This window comes from Chiloscyllium punctatum, chromosome 41 (assembly GCF_047496795.1).
Source record: "Chiloscyllium punctatum isolate Juve2018m chromosome 41, sChiPun1.3, whole genome shotgun sequence".
Lineage (NCBI taxonomy): Eukaryota > Metazoa > Chordata > Chondrichthyes > Orectolobiformes > Hemiscylliidae > Chiloscyllium > Chiloscyllium punctatum.
The window spans coordinates 13,165,899-13,187,921 of NC_092779.1; the positions used below are offsets into that span (position 1 = coordinate 13,165,899).

A 22,023-nucleotide genomic window follows, 5' to 3' on the forward strand; every position below is an offset into this window, starting at 1 on the left:
CAGGGCATTGGGTACAGAAGTTGAGAAGTTATGTTGCAGTTATACAGGATGTTGGTGAAGCTGCACTTGGGAGTATTGTGTTCAGTTTTGGTCACCTTGTTATAGGAAGGATGTTATTAAATTAGAAAGAGTGGAAAATAATTTACAAGGATGTTGCCTGGACTCAAGGGTCTGAGTAATAAGGAGAGTTTGGGCAAGCTAGGACTTTTTCTTTACAGCATAGGAGACTGAGGAGGGACCTTATAGAAGATCATCAGAGGCATGGATAGGGTGAATGCACTCCATTTTTTTCCCAGAGTTGGGGAATCGAGGGCTAGAGGGCATCAGTTTAAAGTTAGGGGAAAATAATAAAAGCGAACCTGAGGGGCAACCTTTTTACACAGAGGGTGGTACACATATGGAATGAGCTGCCAGCAGAAGTAGCATTTACACCAATACTTAGATAGGACAGGATTAGAAGGATCTGAGCTAAGTGTAGGGAATTGGGGTTAGCATGGACAAACACTTTGGTCAACGTGGACCAGTTTGGGCCAAAGGGCGTGTCTCCGTGTTGTATGACTCTATAACTCTGATTCAGTATCCAAAACCTGCGATGCATGTTGACATATTTTATTAAACTGCAATCAAAGCATATAATTATTGTTGAGGCAGTTTGAGGATAAAACAATAGCTAGAGATCCAGTAATGCTAAGTCATCAAAATAACATGATTTAGCAATCCCAAGTTCAAGTTTTAACAACATAATTGGCAACTGCTCAGACAGACTGAACGTACACTTGATTGCTTGTGTATGGTTGCCTTTATGCTCCGAATAGGATTCAAATTCCACATAGAAATGATAAGGCCATTACCCAAACAGGCACAAAACATTTGCACAGAGTTTTTTTTAAGATCTTGGCATCGCACAAATCCTTAAGTTACCATCAGCCCCTGCTGCGTCAAAGACTTCAGTTTGGTATTTCAAGGATGTGGTCACATAAATATCAAGTTAGTGTAGGGGAATGAAACAGACAAAAATAGGAAGTTCCAGAATCTCCAAGTGAAAGACAAGCAAGATGCAGACAAAGAGGAAATAATGTACAACATGGGTTGAGCTGGTATCTTTAGAGATTAACAAAGTGCAGGTCAATAATTGATAACTTGTTCACCTTTCATATAAAATTGAATTAAGAAAAAATAACTGAGAACAAAATTGAAAAACTCAAGGACTTTATCTTGAAGGCAGCTTGAAACTCAAGTGCACAAGCACTTGCTGTCACAGGCTGTCAGATCATTAGAATATTTCACATTGCTGCCTGGCAGCTAGCATCATGAAAGGAAGGTACTGAATAAACGCCAAGTTCTTGGTATGGCAATTATATTAGGTTGGCCAGGATGTAAGATAAATTCACCATTGCTAATGGGAGTTGTACCCAAACGGAGCAGGCTAGAGATAGGGTTAATAACTATGTTGGGCCAATTCTCTAATTCTTGTTGCTTTTGAGTCTGGATCCCAGCTAGGAAAGATCAATCTATTCATCCACTATGAGGGTGAACCAAATCTACACATAATAGGAGCTGTTGGTACCACTCAGATATCTTCAAGTTTATTTTCTCTTCTTTGATACTCCTCTCTTGTTTCCATTAAAAAAGGTTTTTTATAAGTCCCCAGCATGCTGGTCACCTTTGACACTGTCAAGAGTTATGATTCACCATCTGTGTTGAAAAATGGAGACTATGTACACACTGGCACAGGAAAAATCTCACAAAGATCTCTTGACACAAATAGGAAATGAACTTGTTGCCCAACATGAATGTTTTTAACTTTCATTTTTGTATTGTTAGAATTAGATCCCAAGGTATGAGCTGTTAAGACCACATGAGCATAAGCAACAGCAGCAAGGGATCAGCTCAGGACAGGCAGTTATGTCTGGAAAAGATTCCAAGGTTGTTTTATCCTATGCAATGATAGTGCAGGTGTTATCTGTCAAACTAGTAATTCCAGGGAACAATATGTACACTTCCAAATTTCAACTTTCCAGCTAAACATCAATCAGCAATTAAAAAGCAGAGAGTAAAACCCTGTTTGATATCCTTACGCAAGGACTCTGTCTTAATCACTCCATATCTCTTAATCAGCATTCCAGAACTCCTGAAGAAACTAAACAGTAGGGTTAATCTGATTTAGAATCTCATAAGAGCCACATACGGACTAGATGTTCAAATCTTCTGCACAGCACCAATCACCTTGTGTAACTGTCATTAAAACAGTCTAGTCTCACAACTGATACAAAGAATAATCCCATTCAACTTTATCTAAGACAGATGTGGGAGAATGAATCAAGTAGTTTACAACTTTCTCAAATGCATAAAAATATGTGACATAAACAACTTGAAAATCATCCCTATTCACAGTTCCACTGCATATCACCCTAAAAGAACTTTGGAGCACAGGAATGATAACATCTCGTTTAAAGAACAATAGACCTTCCAAAGAACAGGTGGATCAAGAAACTGAGCATCTGAAATAAACCTGAAAGCCCTCTTAAGAGACTCAATGAATATATTTTCTAAACAACCTGCTCAGAGATTTTAATGCAGACTTCTGGAGCAGGTGAGTCTTGAACCCAGGCCTCCTGGCTCAGAGGAAGGACATGACCCCTTCACCACAAGAGTCCCAGAGCCTCAATGAATGAGAAATTAGAAAATGAGAACTTCTATATTGACCCTTGAGTGTCAATTATTTGGAGCCCTTTCAGACATTGTTCCATCATATTAAAAAGAAACTACCTCTAGGTCACCGAGTTGGAAAGGGGAAGCAACCCAATTTATTAATAAGTAGCCCTTAGGGAGAGGTGTTCTTACAACATTCAATTTCTGTAAACTAGAGACTCTATGTATCAATCCATAATTAAAGCAACAACACTTTCTACATGATCTAGCATGAGAGTAGCAACCTCCCCTCAGTTGTACACAAGGGAAGTTTTCCCATTATTCAGTGTGATAACTTTGAGTTTCCTCATAGTAAGTGTAACAGCCCTAAATCAGCTTCAATGAATGAGAACCATCTCAATTATTTAAGTGAAGACTCAAGAAACACTAATACAGAAGTGATAAGCATAAGGTTACATAAAAGTGATACAAGAGAGACAAGCAGAATACGTACAATTTTAATTAGGGTCTGTTGCAATAGTGTTGGAAAACAGGCATTGTCAGTTCATTAGACCTTTACTAATGATGGTGTGTCACTGATGAAGACAGGCTGCAAATGTCAATGCTTAAAAATGTGTTGCTGGAAAAGCGCAGCAGGTCAGGCAGCATCAAAGGAGAAGGAGAATCGATGTTTCGGGCATAAGCCCGCTTATGCCCGAAACGTTGATTCTCCTTCTCCTTTGATACTGCCTGACCTGCTGCGCTTTTCCAGCAACACATTTTTAAGCTCTGATCCCCAGCATCTGCAGTCCTCACTTTCTCCTGCAAATGTCAATGGGCTTTTTTCTATAATTAAGGCGTTTGTAGAGTGGTAGAACAGAAGTTTTCAAGATTGTGAAGGATTATGAAAACAGGGATTGATTTTTTTCATTGGTTTTCCAAAGCAGTTATTACTTTTTAATAGTCATAAAATAAAAGGACATTAGAAAACTAAATATTTAGAATGTGCAAACCTCTGCTTGTAATTCAGGAATTTCTCACCACTTCCTCTTCTCATTGTTGAGTATTCAATCAGTCCACATTAGTAGAAGTACTTTTTTTAAAAGTGACACAAATTAATGGAATGAGAAGTTGAAATTTCCAGTCTGGGACATTTTCATGCCAGGAAATGTGAAGTTTTAGGCTAAATCTCAGTTCATTTGGATATGCAGTGAACCTGCCACACAGCAAATACAAGCTGTTATAAAAAACTACCCTCTATATAAAAATCACCCTTGAAATAAAACTTTGCCTCTCACACCTCATAGAATCCCTACAGTGTGGGAGCAGGCCATTCGGTCCACTGAGCCCACAGTGACCTTCAGAAGAGCATCCCATCCAGACCGACCCTTCACATTCCTGGACAGTATGGTCTATTTAATACGGCCAATCTTTAACTTTCACTTCTTTGGAGTATGAGATGAAACCCATTCAGACACAGGAAGAATGTGCAAACTTCACACAGACAGTTGGCCAAGGCTGGAATTGAATCCAAGTCCTTGGTGCTGTGAGGCAGCAGCGTTAACCATTAAGCTACCATGTCGCCTCAAACCCCATCTGCGACCTACCTGCCCACTCCAACAACTTGCCAATGCCCTTGTGGAGTTTCATACTGTCCTACTCACAGTTTACAAATCTTCCAAGTTTAGTGCCACGTGCAACCTTTGAAATTGTTCCAGTCACACACAAGATCCAGATTACTAACATTTATCAGGAATAGCAATGGTTGCGATATCGATTCCTGGGGAGATCCACTATAAATCTTCCATGAGCCCATAAAGTATCCACTAAGCATTATTCTCTAAGTCCTATAACTCAGTCAATCTTGTATTCACATTACTACTGTTCCTTTTATACCATGATGTATAATTTCCCTCACAAAGCTGCCATTATTAGAGTAGATAGGGAGGAGGGCTGGAAGAACACAGCAAGCCAGGCAGCACCAGGAGGTGGAGAAGTTGACGTTTCAGGTGTAATTCCTCTCCAGGACTGGAGATGGGTGTAGGATTTAGAGTAGAGCCAAAATGGAAAATAAAACTCATAAAAACTAATTTAAAAAAATTTAATATTATTTTCTAAGCCATAAGCAGGCTCGGCCAGGGACTAACATTAATTTTGTAATGTGACAATGAAGAGCAGAAAAATAAAACCAAAAATACACTTATGAAAACATTATTGTAACAAGTGTAGGAGAGACCCTTACCTGACTGAGCTCAGGGAAATAATGACAGACGAACTATTATATTACAAAACTAGTGATAGCATAAATCAACAAACTGTTTCTCTCATAAACAAAGACCAAAAGAACTGCGGTTACTTGAAATCAGAACCAAAAACATAAATTGCTGGAAAGACTCATCAGTTAAGAAGGGACACTGGATGCGAAATGTTAGCTCTGATTTCTCTCACAGAGCTCAGACCTGCTGAGTTTTTCCAGAAATTTCTGTTTTTGGTTCTATAATATGTTTAAATCACTTGTGATTGCTTATACAATGATAAAAAAACTATACAGTTTATTTTAATAAATATCTCTTTGCATTGCTTTTCTGGAGAGAATTTCCATTTAAGTTTTCCACATTCTGAAGTAATTCAGCAGCTTTCATCTGGATGCTTGTTTGAAGAACAATTTTTAGTGCAAATGAATTATCTGTTTCCAAACATGGCCAGATTTCCAACGGCAGTGTCAACAGCTAAGTAAGACGAACCACTTGAAATCTTACCACAGTAATCAAAACTCTGAGGACTGAATTTTCTTGCCTGGCACTTCCTGGAGTTGCAAACTATCTGACAGAAAGTCCCAGGAAGGTGGAAATCCACTTTAGTGGTGTGGTTTACTTTAGTAGTGACCCCGGAATGAATGGGGAAGATGCTGCGAACAGAGGCGTTCTGGACAGATGTACCCTGGGGCTTCAGCACTGTGCCAAAATATTAAAAAGAATAAAACATAAAACATCTCTCATCTCTAACACACTTCACAGAGCCCACCACGTACACACATACCATCTCATGAGTTCCATGCCAACTTATGCTCTGTACCCATTCTTATGGCCATTTCTCACTCAATGTCAAATTAATGTCAATTCATGCCAGTCCTTGATTCCATGCAGACTTATATGGGGAGCTTAAAATGAAGGAGCCCCCTAGACAGCAGTCATCATAACATGATAAAATTCACCCTGCAGTTTGAGAGGGAGAAGCTCAAATCAGATGTAATGGTATTACAATTGAGTAAAGATAACTCCAAAAGACATGAAAGAGGAGCTGACCAGAGTTGATTGGAAGGGAAACCCAGCAAGGATGACAATGGAGCAGCAATGGTAAGAGTATCTGGTGGCAATTTGGGAGGCATAGCAGAAATTCATTCCAAGGAAGAAGAAATGTACTCAGGGAAGGATGAGATGTGGGAAGTTAGGAATAGCATAAAAGTGAAGAAAAAACACGCAAGATTGTGAAAGTTAGTGGGAAACTAGAGGGTTGGGAAGCCTTTAAAAACCAGCAGAGGATAACTGAAAAAGCAATAAAACAGGGAGAAGATGAAATATAAGAGTAAACTAGCTAGTAATATAAAAGAAGAATGCAAGAGCGTTTTTAAAACTATGAAAGGTAAGAGAGAGGCAAAAGTGGATATTGTACTGGTGGAAAATGAGGCTGGAGATGTAGTAAGGGGGATCAAAGAAATAGTGGAGGAACTGAACAGGTATTTCGTATCAGTCTTCATAGTGAAAAACACCAGTAGCATAGTAGAATGTCAAGAGAGCTAGGGGGAAGAGGTGAGTGTAGTGGCCTTCACTAAGGAGAAGATACTGGGAAACCTGAGGGTTCAAAGGTAGATAAATCACCCAGATTGATGGATTACACATGAACGTTTTGAAGGAGATAGCTGAGGATACTGTGAAGCCATTAATGGTGATCTTTCAGGAATCACTGGATTTGGAAGGATTCCAGAGGACTGAAAAATAGCTAATGTAATACACCTGTTTAGGAGGAGAGAGAGGCAGAAGACAGGAAATTATAGGGTGGATAGTCTGTCATGAGTTGTTAGTGATATTTTAGAATCCATTATTAAAGATCAGAGTGTACAGTATTTGGAAATGCATGGTAAAATAGGGCTGGGTCAGCACAGCTTCATCAAGAAGAGGTTATGCCTATTAAATCTGTTGAATTCTTTGAGGAACTAGCAAGCGAGTTAGATAAAGGAAAGCCAGTGGTCATGACCTATTTGGATTTCCTTTGATAAGGTGCCACACAGAAAGTAACTAAATAAGATAACAGTCCAAGGTGTTAGGGCAAGGTACTACTTGGAGAGAGGACTGGCTGATTGACAAAGAATGGGAATAAGGGAGTCTTTTTCACATGGCATTCAGTGACTAGTGGAGTTCTACAGGGTTAGTGTTTGGACCTCAACTATTCATGTTCTACATTCACAATCTGGAAGAAGGAACTGAGGTCATTGTTGCTAAGTTTTCAGATGATACAAAGATTATTGGAGGGACAGGTCGTGTTGGGGAGGCAGTGACGCTGTAGAAAATCTTGGACAGGCTAGGAGAGTGGGGAAAAAAGTGGCAGATGGAATACAATGTTGGAAGGTGTGAGGTTATGCAATTTGGTAGAAAGAAGAGAGGCCTAGTCTATTTTCTAATTGGGGGAAGGTTTTGGTAATCTGAAGCACAAAGAAATTTGGTAATCCTAGTTCAGGATTCTTTTAAGGTTATCATGCAGATTCAGTTAATAGTTAGGAAGACAAATAATTTTTTAAAAGCATTTACAGGATGTGGGCAACACTACCTTGAGCAGCATTTATTGCCTATTCATAAAAGCCCTGTGGGCAGTTAAGAGTCAATCACATTGCTATGGGTCTGGAGTTACATGTAGGCCAGGTAGGGATGACAGTTGCCTTCCCTGAAGGACATTAGGGAAGGCTTTAGATCATAACAGATCATAAAGGTTTGTCCAACAATCTACAACGTTTCATGGTCATCATTAGATCCTTAATTCCAGATTTTCAGTGAATTCAAATCCATCAGCCAAGGTCTCTGGATTAATAGTCTAGCAATGGTACCTCGAGGCACTGCCTCCTCTCTAAGGTACTCATTAATTTCAAATGGTCAGGTACAGTTACACCATTTAAAAGACGTTTGGAGAGTTCATGAACAGGAAAGGTTTAGAGGGATGTGAATCAAATGTAGGCAAGTCAGACTTGGTCAGCATGGACGATTTGGTCCAAAGGATCTGTTTCTGTGCTGTATGATTCTATGACTAGAATTCAAAATCAAGGATGTATTGGGCTATATCAAGCTCTGGTCAAACTGCATTTAGAATATTGTGAGCAGTTTTTGGCCCTGTATCTAAGGAAGAACGTGCTGGCCTTGGAGAAGATTTACAAAAATGATCCCAGAGATGAAGGGCTTGTCATATGAGGCGCAGTTAAGGATTGTGGGTCTATACGCAGTGGAGTTTAGAAACATGACAGGGGAATCTCAATGAAATTCTCAGAATACTGAGAGGCTTTGATAGAGTGGACATGGAGAAGATGTTTTCACTAGTAGGAGAAACAAGGACTTGAGAACACAGTCTTAGCATGAAAGGACGATCCTTTAGAACTAAATTGAGGGGGTATTTCTTCAGCCAGAGAATGGTGAATCTGTGGAATACATTGCCGCAGAAGGTTGTGGAGGCCAAATCATTGAGTGCAATTAAGACAGAGATAGACAGTTCATGACTAGTAAGGAGATCAAGGGCTATAGGGATAAGATAGGTTGAGTAACATACCAGCCATGATTGAATGGCAAAGCCAATTCAATAGGCCAAATGGCCTAATTCTCCTCCTATGTCTATGGTCTTATTTTATCTTACCTCTCCAAAAGGGAACCGTGGTCAGTGAATCAAACCAACAAAGTTCAGACCAGATTTAATCAGCGCACATCCTGACTTTGCACTCCTACATTACCAACATCACACACGACCAGAGGCAGCTGCTGATTTATTTGGGTAACTACCTTGCCGAAATGCGCACCTCCCATCCTGAACACATTTCCACCTCCGCAACTATGGCATGCTTAGGGTCGGGACTTTCTCTTTCAGGCAATTTCTGCCATTTTTGCAACAACTGAGAAACTCTCCACTGTTACAAAACTCCATGCTTGAATGTCAGAAAAAAATCATGAGGCCACACTTCAAATGTTACATAGAGTTTTCACGTAGAGATAACATTTCAATGGCATTCTGCCATGTTTGGAGCTGCCAATTTGAATCTTTGGATCCTTATAGAGTCATAGAGATATACAGCATGGAAACAGACCCTTCGGTCCAACCCGTCCATGCCGACCAGATATCCCAACCCAATCTAGTCCCACCTGCCAGCACCCGGCACATATCCTTCCTAACCCTTCTTTTTCATATACCCATCCAAATGCCTCTTAAATGTTGCAATTGTACCAGCCTCCATCACATCCTCTGGCAGCTCATTCCATACTTGTACCACCCTGTGTGTGAAAAAGTTGCCCCTGAGGTCTCTTTTATATCTTTCCCCTCTCAACCTAAACCTATGCCCTCTAGTTCTGGACTCCCTGACCCCAGGGAAAAGACTTTGTCTATTTACCATATCCATGCCCTTCATAATTTTGTAAACCTTTATAAGGTCACCCCTCAACCTCCGAACTCCAGGGAAAACTGCCCCAGCCTGTTCAGCCTCTCCCTATAGCTCAAATCCTCCAACCCTGGAAACATCCTTGTAAATCTTTTCTGAACCCTTTCAAGTTTCATACCATCTTTCCGATAGGAAGGAGACCACAACTGCATGCAATATTTCAAAAGTGGCCAAACCAATGTCCTGTACAGCCACAACATGACCTCCCAACTCCTGTACTCAACACTCTGACAAATAAACGAAAGCATACCAAACACCTTCTTCACTATCCTATCTACCTGCGACTCCACTTTCGAGGAGCCATGAACCTGCATTCCAAGGTCTCTTTGTTCAGCAACACTCCCTAGGACCTTACCATTAAGTGTATAAGTCCTGTTAAGATTTGCTTTCCCAAAATGCAGCACCTCGCATTTATCTGAATTAAACTCCATCTACCACTTCTCAGCCCATTAGTCCATCTGGTCAAGATCCTGTTGTAATCTGAGGTAAACCTCTTCGCTGTCCACTACACCTCCAATTTTGGTGTCATCTGCAAACTTACTAACTGTACCTCTTATGCTCGCATCCAAATCATTTATGTAAATGACAAAAAGTAGAGGACCCAGCACCAATCCTTGTGGCACTCCAATGGTCACAGGCCTCCAGTCTGAAAAACAACTCTCTACTACCACCCTCTGTCTTCTACCTTTGAGTCAGTTATGTATCCAAATGCCTAGTTCTCCCTGTATTCCATGGGATCTAACCTTGCTAATCAGTCTCCCATGGGGAACCTTATCGAACGTCTTATTGAAGTCCAAATAGATAACATCTACCGTCTGCCCTCATCAATCCTCTTTGTTACTTCTTCAAAAAACTCAATCAAGTTTGTGAGAAATGTTTGATTTACTATGCCTTTTTGATTTACTTCCATTTTCACAGCACAAATTTTATAACCAAATAATTGAACTACACCATAAGATATAATTAAGATCAAAGATAAGTAACATACAATTTTTTAGTAGAGTTACTTTGTGATTGACATCTTCAAATATCAATGTTGTATTATTTCAGATGTAGAAAAGTTAAATAGTGAGGTAAGCCTTCTAGATCTCATGATCATCCATACATCTGTACACACTAAATTCAATACATCATTGCAATGATATATTTTATCATCTGCAGGTTTAGACCTATATTTTATTCTCATGTTTCAGAAATTTACACCCCACACAACTGAAGAAACCTTTGGATGAAGTTATTGCTGAAAACCAACGATGCAGGCAAATCCAAAACAAACTCCTTCAATCTTTGAGGATTTGAAGTAAAATCACAAACATACTTTTACTTACCGGTTAATGAAGGATAATATTCCAACTCCATGAGAATAATCATTATGGGTACAAGTACATTAACAACCGCAACGAAGCCAAACCAGAGATTGTAACTTACACCACATTTGAAATGCATATTACCAGTGTTCACAACATATCATCAATTAAAATGTAATGAGATATTCCTTTATAAGTAAATAATTAGATTTATTAAGCTAATTAAACTAATAGTCCAAAAAGGACAATAGGCATCTCTTTTAGTTAGAGTAACAGGTGGTTAAATATAGCTTGAATGGTACTTAGGTACTTTTTTTTAACAAATTGTGCAATAATTTCTTAAATTTATGACTTGAAATTGGTTTGCACTGGAGGCCAAACCAGGTGTATGAAATGATCGCTACTCTGGAACTTTAGGCCTGTTAGATCTGAGAGATGTATCCAGTTGCATACAAATTTAGTTATGTATATTATGCATACTTTCTTCTAATTAAATTTATTTGTTTGTGGCAACTTCCAACCAACCCTTTAAGGACCTTTGTCAGACTCTATGGAGACCAAATTTTCCTGAACCCAGCTGGTCCATATGTATTGAAAAGTGTCCAACATTTGCTAACACAGTAAATCATTCCATGATGTTTAAACTCTGTTAATGTTAGGTTATTGCCAGTCTTCGGGAAATGTACAAGAGTGCAACAAAGCAAAACAGAACCAATGCCGTGCCTTTCAGTTGAAAAAGCTTCTTAGTAGATAGCTAAAAGCAGTACACTTTCAATCAAAGATGAATAAAAGACGTGGTTATGACCATCTGAACCTTGTATCATTGAAAATGTTTCAGGAAACATTAAAAAATATTTGAAGACACTGAATGATACTGAACTGTAACCTATTCTATGCCATATTTGTTTTGGACCTAAACCTTTTTAATCAAGTTTGATACAAGCTTTTAATTGACTCGTATCTCCTTCAGATTACCAGGTTTCTGTTGATGTCTCAAGTGTTAGAATATCTGCTGTAATGCAAACAACTTGGTATTCTTGTTAACGAAGGCAGACATTCTGTTACAATAGCAACTCTGCACCAACTGCACATAATGTAGAGTCAGAATTTGATTAGTAAACTAGTCTTCCCCATATTTCATACATTATTTGTTCAGTTTACCTATTATTCCTGGTAACTCCTGGACAATATGACAGATTAACAGATCCAGGCATTTAGACAGGTACTCATTGTTGCTTTGCTGTTCCTTTCCCTGTGTGGCTTTTCTGCTGTCTCTTTCAATATACATCACTAACCTGCAGGTAACAAAACATAGTTGATTAGTACCAAAGACAAATGTTGAAGTATGTTAGCTTTGAAAGGTTCCTCATGATAACCCCTATTTTCTAACTTTACACAGAGTCAATCTTCTCTTATAGTCACCTAACCCATAAATTTAATTATTAGCTTACAACATATATACTATATAATTTCCCAGTAATCAACTGCACATAACATACAATCATAATATTTTCACCATATTAGCTCAAACTAATATTTGAAATATATATGTACTACCTGCACAAGAAAGAATCTCTGCATTAATAAAAGTAAATTTAAACCAAGATGAAAATTCAAATTACAATTTTAAACTACAAAGCCACCCCCCCAAAGATTGTCATTCAGAATAGAACAGATTACTGCAAGGAAGTGTACCGACAACTGAGCAACCAGGAATACTACAGGCAACTACCAGCTGATCCGACCAAAGAACACACCCGAGAATTAAACACACTGATCAGAACTTTGGATCCAGTCCTTCAGAGCTCCCTACGCGCCCTCTTCCCACGTACTTCTCGTGTAAGCGACTTCTACTGCCTTCCAAAGATACACAAAGCCAACACACCGGGACGTCCCATCATGTCGGGCAATGGGACTCCAAGTGAGAATCTCTCTGGCTATGTGGAAGGCATCTTGAAACCTATTGTACAGGGGATCTCCAGCTTCTGTCGCGACACTACGGATTTCTTACAGAAACTCAGCACCCACGGACCAGTCGAACCGGGAATATTCCTTCTCACAATGGACGTTTCCGCACTCTACACCAGCATCCCCCACAAGGATGGCATCGCGGCAACAGCCTCAGTACTCAACACCAACAACTGCCAGTCTCCAAACACCATCCTACAACTCATCCGCTTTATCCTCGATCATAACGTCTTCACCTTTGACAACCAATTCTTCATCCAGACACACAGTACAGCCATGGGGACCAAATTTGCACCCCAATAGGCCAACATTTTTATGCACAGGTTCGAACAAGATTTCTTCTCTATGCAGGATCTCCAACCAACATTGTACACCAGGTACATTGATAACATTTTCTTCCTCTGGACCCATGGCGAGGAGTCACTGATAAAATTACGCAGTGACATCAACAAGTTTCATCCCACCATCAAACTCACCATGAACTACTCTCGACTGTCTGTCTCATTCTTGGACACGTGCGTCTCCATCAAGGACGGATACCTCAGCACCACACTCTACCGCAAACCCACAGACAACCTCACAATGCTACACTTCTCCAGCTTCCACCCAAAACATATTAAAACAGCCATTCCCTATGGACGCATACACTGGATCTGCTCAGATGAGGAGGAACGTGACGGACACCTGGAAGTTCTCAAGGATGCCCTCACAAGAACAGGGTACGATGCTCAACTCATCGATCGCCAGTTCCGACGTGCCACAGCAAGGAACCGTAATGACCTCCTCAGGAGACAGACACGTGCTGCAACTGACAGGGTACCCTTCCCCGGGGCTGAAAAATTACGCCATGTTCTTCATGACCTGCAACACATTATCAATGAGGATGAGCACCTCACCAAGACCTTCCCCACACCTCCACTACTTGCCTTTAAACAACCACCAAACCTCAAACAGATCATTGTTCGTTGCAAACTGCCCGGCTCTCAGGACAACTCCATACAACCCTGTCACGGTGGACGCTGCAAGACGTGTCAGATTGTGGACATAGATACCACTATTACGCGTGGGAACACCTCCCACCTTGTACATAGCAGGTACTCATGTGACTCAGCCAACGTTGTCTATCTTATACATTGCAGTCAAGGATGCCCGGAGGCATGGTACATTAGGGAAACCGAGCAAAGGCTACGACAATGGATGTACTGGATTAGTGGTGCTGGAAGAGCACAGCAGTTCAGGCAGCATCCAACGAGCGATGCTGCCTGAACTGCTGTGCGCTTCCAGCACCACTAATCCAGTATTTGCTTTCCAGCATCTGCAGTCATTGTTTTTACCTCTACGACAATGGATGAATGGGCACCGCACAACAATCAACAGACAGGAGGGTTCCCTCCCAGTTGGGGAACACTTCAGTGGTCCAGGACATTCAGCCTTGGACCTTCGGGTGACCATCCTCCAAGGTGGACTTCGGGACAGGCAGCAGAGGAAAGTGGCCGAGCAGAGGCTGAGAGCTAAGTTCGGTACCCATAGGGAGGGCCTCAACCGGGACCTTGGGTTCATGTCACATTACAGGTGATCACCATTGCACCACACACACACACGCACACACACTCTCTCACATACACACGGACACAGGTACACACAGACGCGCACACAGACACCCACACACACCCTATAGACACACACACTCCCACACATGCACCCCCTCACAGACTTAAGACACCACACACACACACACAGACAAAGACCCACATGCACACATATATTTTGTGTGGTGAATTTGTACTTGCAGAGTTACATTGCACTTTGCTCAAAAACTGCATACATTCATGTAGAACTCTGAGCTGAAAAACTTCATGAATTTATATAAAATTCTGCTATCTCACTTTTTAGATTAGAATCAATCTAAACATCAGGTCATAGACAGAGAACACAGGGGGCTAACACCTTCAACATATTGTCTAGCTATCACCATTGTTAACAGCTAACCCGAGAATGCAACTTTAAAAAAAAGGGTTTTGTGATTTACACATGAAAGAAGTGAAACTATCACTGTATTCTAACAGATGAAAGGCTTAACAGACAATCAATTTTTCAATGTATAATTTCAGTTACATCACACTGCAAATTTTTGCTATAAATTCAGTGTTACGATCGCGCCCTCCACAATCACCTGATGAAGAAGCGTCACTCCGAAAGCTAGTGTGCTTCCAATTAAACCTGTTGGACTATAACCTGGTGTTGTGTGATTTTTAACCAGATTAGCTAATGTTCCATTTACATGACAGAATTGCTTGAAGAAATTATTCTGAAATATGGCCTAAAGCTATCAATGCTGCAGAAATCTAACAGATGTTTAGTTTCTGTTAACATCCTCAACATGATCTACCACAGTCCGATTTATGATTATATCCCACCAAGGTAACTGATTTAGAAATATTTACATAGAATTGACTTTTATCCACCTGTGCAATATCCTTGAATTTTATGTTGTCAATTGACATTTTTGCAATCTTGACAAAGCAATATTGGTAAAAGCTACGCAACATTACCAATAAAATGTTTAATGTTGCGAAATTCTGTTATCCTGGTGGCAAGGTTAGGATACTAGAGCCTAGTCTTTATTCACTTCCAGGCTTTTATTCACAGAGACACACATTGCATTTACTCCAGACTTCCAAGCAAAATCTCTCATTCAGCGTACTTCCATATGAAAGCACAGATGAGCCATCAGTTAATACTGATCACCTGATAGTGATCTTTGAGAAGATTTGTAGCTCCAATTGATGACATGAATGTAAGTTAGCTCGTTGAGCTGGAAGGTTTGTTTTCAGACGTTTCATCACCATGACTAGGTAACATCATCAGAGTCTCCGGTGAAGCACTGGTGGTATGTCCCAACTCTCTATTTATAGGTCTTGATTTCTTAAGGTGGGTGATGTCATTTCTGTTTTTTTTAAGGAAAGGTAGATGGGGCCTAAATTGATGTGTTTATTGATGGAGGTCCGGTTAGAATGCTAGCCCTCTAGGAATTCTCATGCATGTCTTTGTTTCGCCTGTCCTAGGATGTGTATGCTGTCCCAGTCAAAGTGGTGTCCTTCTTTGTATGTATGAAAACTAGTAATAGTGGGTCATGTCTTTTGATGACTAGTTGGTATTCATTATTCTGGTGGCAAGTTTCCTGCTTGTTTGTTCGATGTAGCATTTTTTATAGTTCTTGCATGGTATTTTGTAAATTATGTTAGTTTTGCTGGTAGTATCTAATGGATCGTTTAGATTCATTAATTACTGCTTAAGTGTGTTGGTAGGTTTATGGGCTACCATGATGCCAAGGGGTCTGAGTAGAGTGGAAGTCATTTCTGATATGTCTTTGATGTAAGATAATGTGGCTATAGTTTTCAGTTGCATTGTGACTGCTTGTTTGGATTTGTTTCTGAGGAATCGGCGGACTGTGTTTGTTGGGTACCATTTTCCTTGAAAATGTTGTATAGATATTCTTCTTCTGTTGTTTGTAGTTCTTGGGTGCTGCAGTGTGATGTAGGTTGTCGAAATAATGTCTTGATGCAGCTCCTTTTGTGGGTATTGGGATAATTGCTTCTGAAGTTAAGTATGTGGTCTGTGTTTGTTGTCTTTCTGTAGACACTGATTTGAAGCTCTCCATTAACTGTACATTCAACTGCCACGTCTAGGAATGGAAGTCTGTTGTCATCCTCCTCCTCTTTTGTGAATTTTATGCCTGTCAACATATTGTTGATGGTTGTATGTTTCCTCTAACTTGTTCCACTTTGTGATGACAAAGGTGTCATCCATTTAGTGGACCCAAGGTTTGGGTTGGATAGATGTGAGCACTACTTGTTCTAGTCTCTGCTTCCGCTATGAGTCAAGAATGTGGTGCTGGAAAAGCACAGCAGGTGAGGCAGCATCCAAGGAGCAGGAGAATCGACGTTTCAGGCATAAACCCTTCATCAGGAATGGCTTATGCCCAAAACATAGATTCTCCTGGTCCTCAGATGCTGCCTTACCTGCTGTGCTTTTCCAGCACCACACTCCCAACTCTGATCCCCAGTATCTGCAGTCCTCACTTTCTACTGCTTCCGCTATGGGCACTGATATTGGGGACCCTATGGGTGTTCCGTTGATTTGTTTGTAGGCTTTGTCATTGAATATGAAGTGGATTGTGAGGCACCTGAAAACAATGAATATGATTAACACACTTGAGGGTCTTGTGGCACGCTGTCTTTGAATCAAGGGACCTGAATTCAAGTCCCACTTGCTCTGGAGCATGAAATAGACTGATTAGAAAATATCTCCCAATTTCTGAACCGGAAGGATTGGGTTCAAGTCCCCCTGTAAGATGTGATGTCAAGCATGTCACAAGAAGTCCAAATAGGCTGCTCTAAAAGTATATGATTAAGAACTGAATTTATGGAGAGCATAGCAATGTTCAGTCTCATCGCAAATTGTTCATATTTGTAAGTAATAAAGCATGTTAAAATGATCAATTATGAACATATTACTTGTCAAATGCACATCTGCTCCATGTACGATTAAAGATAATTAGAAATTTGACTCAAATGTTTGCTTTTCATAAACTGTAAGCTATTAGAGGAAATTGTGGCTGAAAGCTAGTTGCCTCAAAATTCACGTGTGTGTGTGCGCGCGTGTGTATATATATCTGTGTGTGTGTGTGTGTGTGTATATGTGTGTGTGTGTGTGATTGCCAGATTTGACTGACCATCTTATTTGTAAAGTTATACATACAGGTAGCAGACGCCTCAAGAGGGTATCAGATTGTTGCAGAAACTGCAGGTTGTAAGATCAGATATGACAGGGAATGCACTGCTATGTACAATAACTTTGCAGAATAAGGAACAGATTTTTTTTCTTCACATAAACTGAACTGGGGGAATGAAGAAAATATAGGAGGAAACATTTCCCAGTAACATTACCCAGTTAGATCTTAAGAAACAGCATTGTGAGATTTATATCATATGGATCATATGGAAAAATTGAAATCTGAAAGACTTTATATCAAGAAACATACTCTATTGTATGTGAATAAAATTGGTGGATGTAATTTTAATATATTTCAATAAGAAAATTTATTAAACATAACTTTTACTATCCCTGAGAAAGTAATGCTAATCAAGCCTACTTTAAATGTATATTGATAGTTCATAATTCGTAATTAGATTCCATTCATTTTCAGATTGCAATCATTTGATTGACATTGACAACAGCAATGAATACACTATCTTCCTCTACATGGGCTATAGTTTATAAGTATTAACAAAAATAATGTTTTCTGCATTACAGGATTTTCATAAAATTACATTTGACACAAATAAATCAAAAACTGGTACAATAGGACTTCTGTCGTTGGAAAACCCATTGGAAGGAAACACCAGTTGTCTGAAAATCCTTTGAGCTGATCCAAGCAACTCTCAAACTCTGGACTATAGCACTTTTCTTCAGAGATATAGAAAATCAAGTACGTGGATAAGTAAAATAGTTGTTATTATTGCCTATAATACTTTGTAACTGTTTATTGCTTCAGGCAAATATTTATTTGTCAGCTGTTTAGAACTCAGCAATTCTGCGCCATTGATGATCACTGTTGGTCTTGCAGGCATGACAGGAGTCATGGATTCCCTGAGCTGCATACTAAGTCTTAGACCAATGGTCAGGAGGCCCAAGGCATGCCCTAAGTTATGGGTCCTCCTATCCAAATCCTCATCCATGTAAAATGTAATCTATTTTTATTACAGTTATGGTATGGTTAAACATTCTAACGCCATTTTGTAGTGTAAAAAATTCCAAATTTTAGAAATAACTTGGTTCTATATGTTGCAGACTGGAGAGTTTACAGTGTAAAACAAAAAAAAAGTACTACAGGTTACAGAAAGAACACTACATTCAATTCAGTTTCTTACTGGAATGCTGGCAATTGCTAATAGCAACCAGTATGTTATTCACTATCCGCAAGGTCACTTTCAAAAACAAAATAAATTAAGCAGTTGTTCACAGTTCCTTTGCACATCAAAACTCGATGTAACAATAGCTTTTCAAAGGTCACTTCCCTCACGTACTATCAACAGTTATGATAAACCTCAGGAAGACTACGCCATCATTGCTTAGCATTCTCAAGAATATAATTACAACTGAGAACATATCTGTTGAAGCCATCAGTCCTTCGCATTGCAGTGGGAGATGGCACTGGGCAGGGTGACACTAGGCACATGCTCACACAAGATGGCTGCTGAGCCATCAGTTGGCCACTCGACACATAAGATGGCCTCTGGATTACAATAGGGAGAGAGACAACAGAGAAAATATAGACACTGCTTGGGGCCACCAGCATTATGCACTCACAACCTAGTTGATTAGTTTAGGGCGGATTGGGCAAAGAATACACATGAGTAACGTACACTGCCTGCCGAAGTGTCTGGGTCCAGCCAACACCTTTGATAGAAACGCTAACGCAATACGAAGTGCTAATAGTCAGGGCTGTAGTAATCATCCTTCTCAGGAAGAGCAATTAGTGCTCATTATTACAGCAATGGACTTCCGCGCAAACATTGAAACTGACAATGTCTGCATTGAAACTGGCAACAAACTGCGCTGAAATTAACAAAGGTTGCACTGGAACTGACAATGACTGTATCGAACTATCAACGATTCTGCAATGATTACTATAAACAAATCATGTTACAAAGAGAATAATCTGATGACTGACCTGTTATATCACAAGATGTATAAAAGTATTTGACATGTGGTCCGAGTCGAGAGAAGCACCACAGCTGACCACAGTGCTGTTGGTGACTTTCTCTCCCAGGAGCTCCGGTATTTCCTGGTACAATAAACTCTGTCATTGATTCCTGACTTTGACTCCGAGACTAGCGATTTTCCCCATAACAGCATTTTATTTTTTTGCCAGATGGGGGCATCACTCATTTTTAGGTAGCACAATCAATCTAGAAGGCTATGGTCTATTAAACTTCCATCCAAGGGTTGTGACACTAGTCTTCATGACCAATTACTTCTTCAAGAGGACTTCAGCCATCTTTGTTAATTTCAGCGCAGTTTAACACATAAAAATGAAGGCTTCTACAATTTTCCTCCAAATTCAAGGGGTCATCAGGAGCAATGCAATGCCACTACAAACTGGCAAGTAAAATGGAGATGTTGCGGCACTCTCTTCAAAGTCAGAAAATCTATATGAATTCTGTCCAACAAATGTAGATAACAATATGCTCAATGATACAAACAGTGCAACCAGAAAATTACTTGAGATATTTTGATGCCTAATATGGTCTGCTAATTTACCTCTGTCCTTCAACATGCAATGTGGCCAATTTAGTGACTTGCATTCAGTTGAAAGTTTCGCAAAAATTGCATTCATGTGCAGAAACCAGAAAGCGCAGTGGAGTACTGTATCGCAGAAGATGAAGATCAGCTATTGCTGCTTCTGTACCAAGATATGACACACTAACAGACTCTATGCACAGCAAATTTCCAATGGCATTACTTACATTAACTCAAATTATGTTTTGTAAAGTGCTTTCTCCATCCCATTATGAAAATCAAGAAATGTATCTTTCTTGAGTCTGAAAACATCATCGTGTTGTTATTTATACACCTATCCTTGTAATATATCCTCTACCCTCCTCTACAGAAGACATTGGGTATGAGGATTTAAAATTTGAACTTAGGCTGTTGTCAGAAGCAACAAATATATGTAGGTTTTTATTAACAACAAAATGGCTTTTCAATTTAAAATAACACAAAATAGCTGCAGGTTATGATTTGATTTTGTGAACCTGTACAGTTACTTTGCTGGATTAGCTGAAAAAGAAGATAAGGCAAACAATGGAGTTTTCATAAAATGAATACTGACACATTAATTGACCATTCGAATGAACCTTGAACTCCTACCATAAGTTGGTGATTTACATAATTAAGAACCCTTTTCCAGGGAATATCATTGGATTAAACTGCTGCCAATCACTTCACCATATTACAGTTGATTGGACTTTTCTTGTAATTAAGACTGTATTGTCTCTCAAAAAACATAATAAAAATGCTTATTTTTCAATTGTAATTGCACAATTTCTCCACGGAGCACAGAAGCTTTAACCTCTGTGTTGCTGGACAGAATGGAGTCAGGCTGCCTTGCTTAGTACGGACCACATTGATTCTTTTGGCCGATATCGAGACCGAGGGATCCCGCCTGGCACCATATCTTCAGGTGCAGAGGTAAACTTTTTCTAATTTCAACCGTGTATACTTAGAAAACACACAATACATGTGACTACAAACATCTTCTGCTTTGTCGGAATAGTGAAACAAAATCAACTGCAATTCCTATTAAATTAAAAAAAACAGGCACATTTCTAACTAACCATTTTTTACATAGCTTCTGTGGGAGAAATTAGTTCCTTCTTTTAATATGTAATCATATTTCATAGAACCATTTCTTTCCTTTAAACTCTGATATTTATCCTGCAATTAACTGTAATGATCCTTTAACCTGAAGTCCATTGATCATTAGCTCAGTGTGCTGCAAATGAGGAAAGAAATGAGCTGCTAAAATAGTTTGTTTGGAGATAAACATGGCACTTTATTTCATTTGAATTCTCCTGATATCATGAGAGGTAGCAGGAATGGGTTGTATTTGCAGGGGTAGGGCCAGGTGAAAGTGAGCATGGGCAACATTACAAGAGGAATTCAGACAAGTATCAAAAAGCAGGAGATCAGGCAGCAGAAAGGCAGTCAAACAATGGGCAAGAGGGTAAGATGACATTTTTTTTTGGAAATATAAGGTATATTTAGTTTTTCAGTTTTGACATTGTAGTAGATGGTTGTACTCATAAAATACAACTGACACAGGTTTCTCTGATTATGAATGTCAGAGTGATACATTTGCAATCAAACCAAGTAAGAAAAAGAGTCAATTTGTAAAACTGGATCCTTTTTTCTTAGCTGAGGTCCAAATATAATGATGGGGTCATTTTTGTATGATTACTACCTTATTTTTCAGCACAAATGGGAAGTAGAAGGACAAAACTTGAAAAAATGAATTTCTGCAGAGTTTCTGCCCAAGGCAAGCTATTACAGTTTGCAACAGACAATATTTTAAGTCATCTGTATTTCTATTCAAAATAGGCAGGAGTCTTGGGTGCGTATTTAAATCTGAGTCTAATGAAATACATGTAGGATCATGCTGCAATTTTGGGTTTCCAGTAGTTAGACTTATGCAACTTAACTGCTCAAGTCTTGCTGCATAGCACGGAATACAGAACAAATCAATCAACAGTACTTAGTAGGAATCCTAAGAGGCTACTTGGAAAATATGATGAGCTTTTTAAAAATCAATTCACCTTCTGCTAAAGTGAGCATGAATGTTTTCTTGTCCACACAAAAGTCACCCTG

General features: G+C 39.5%; 1 protein-coding gene across 5 annotated transcripts in view; it reads right to left on the minus strand.

Annotated features, from left to right (window-relative positions):
* ulk4 (unc-51 like kinase 4) overlaps positions 1-22,023 on the minus strand; it is a 495,283-nt gene that overhangs the window by 305,961 nt on the left and 167,299 nt on the right. For all 5 annotated transcript variants that reach the window (XM_072560398.1, XM_072560394.1, XM_072560397.1 and 2 more), the window contains one exon: positions 11,785-11,918. In XM_072560398.1, coding sequence (XP_072416499.1) covers positions 11,785-11,918 — 134 coding nt within the window. The remainder of the gene's footprint in view (positions 1-11,784; positions 11,919-22,023) is intronic.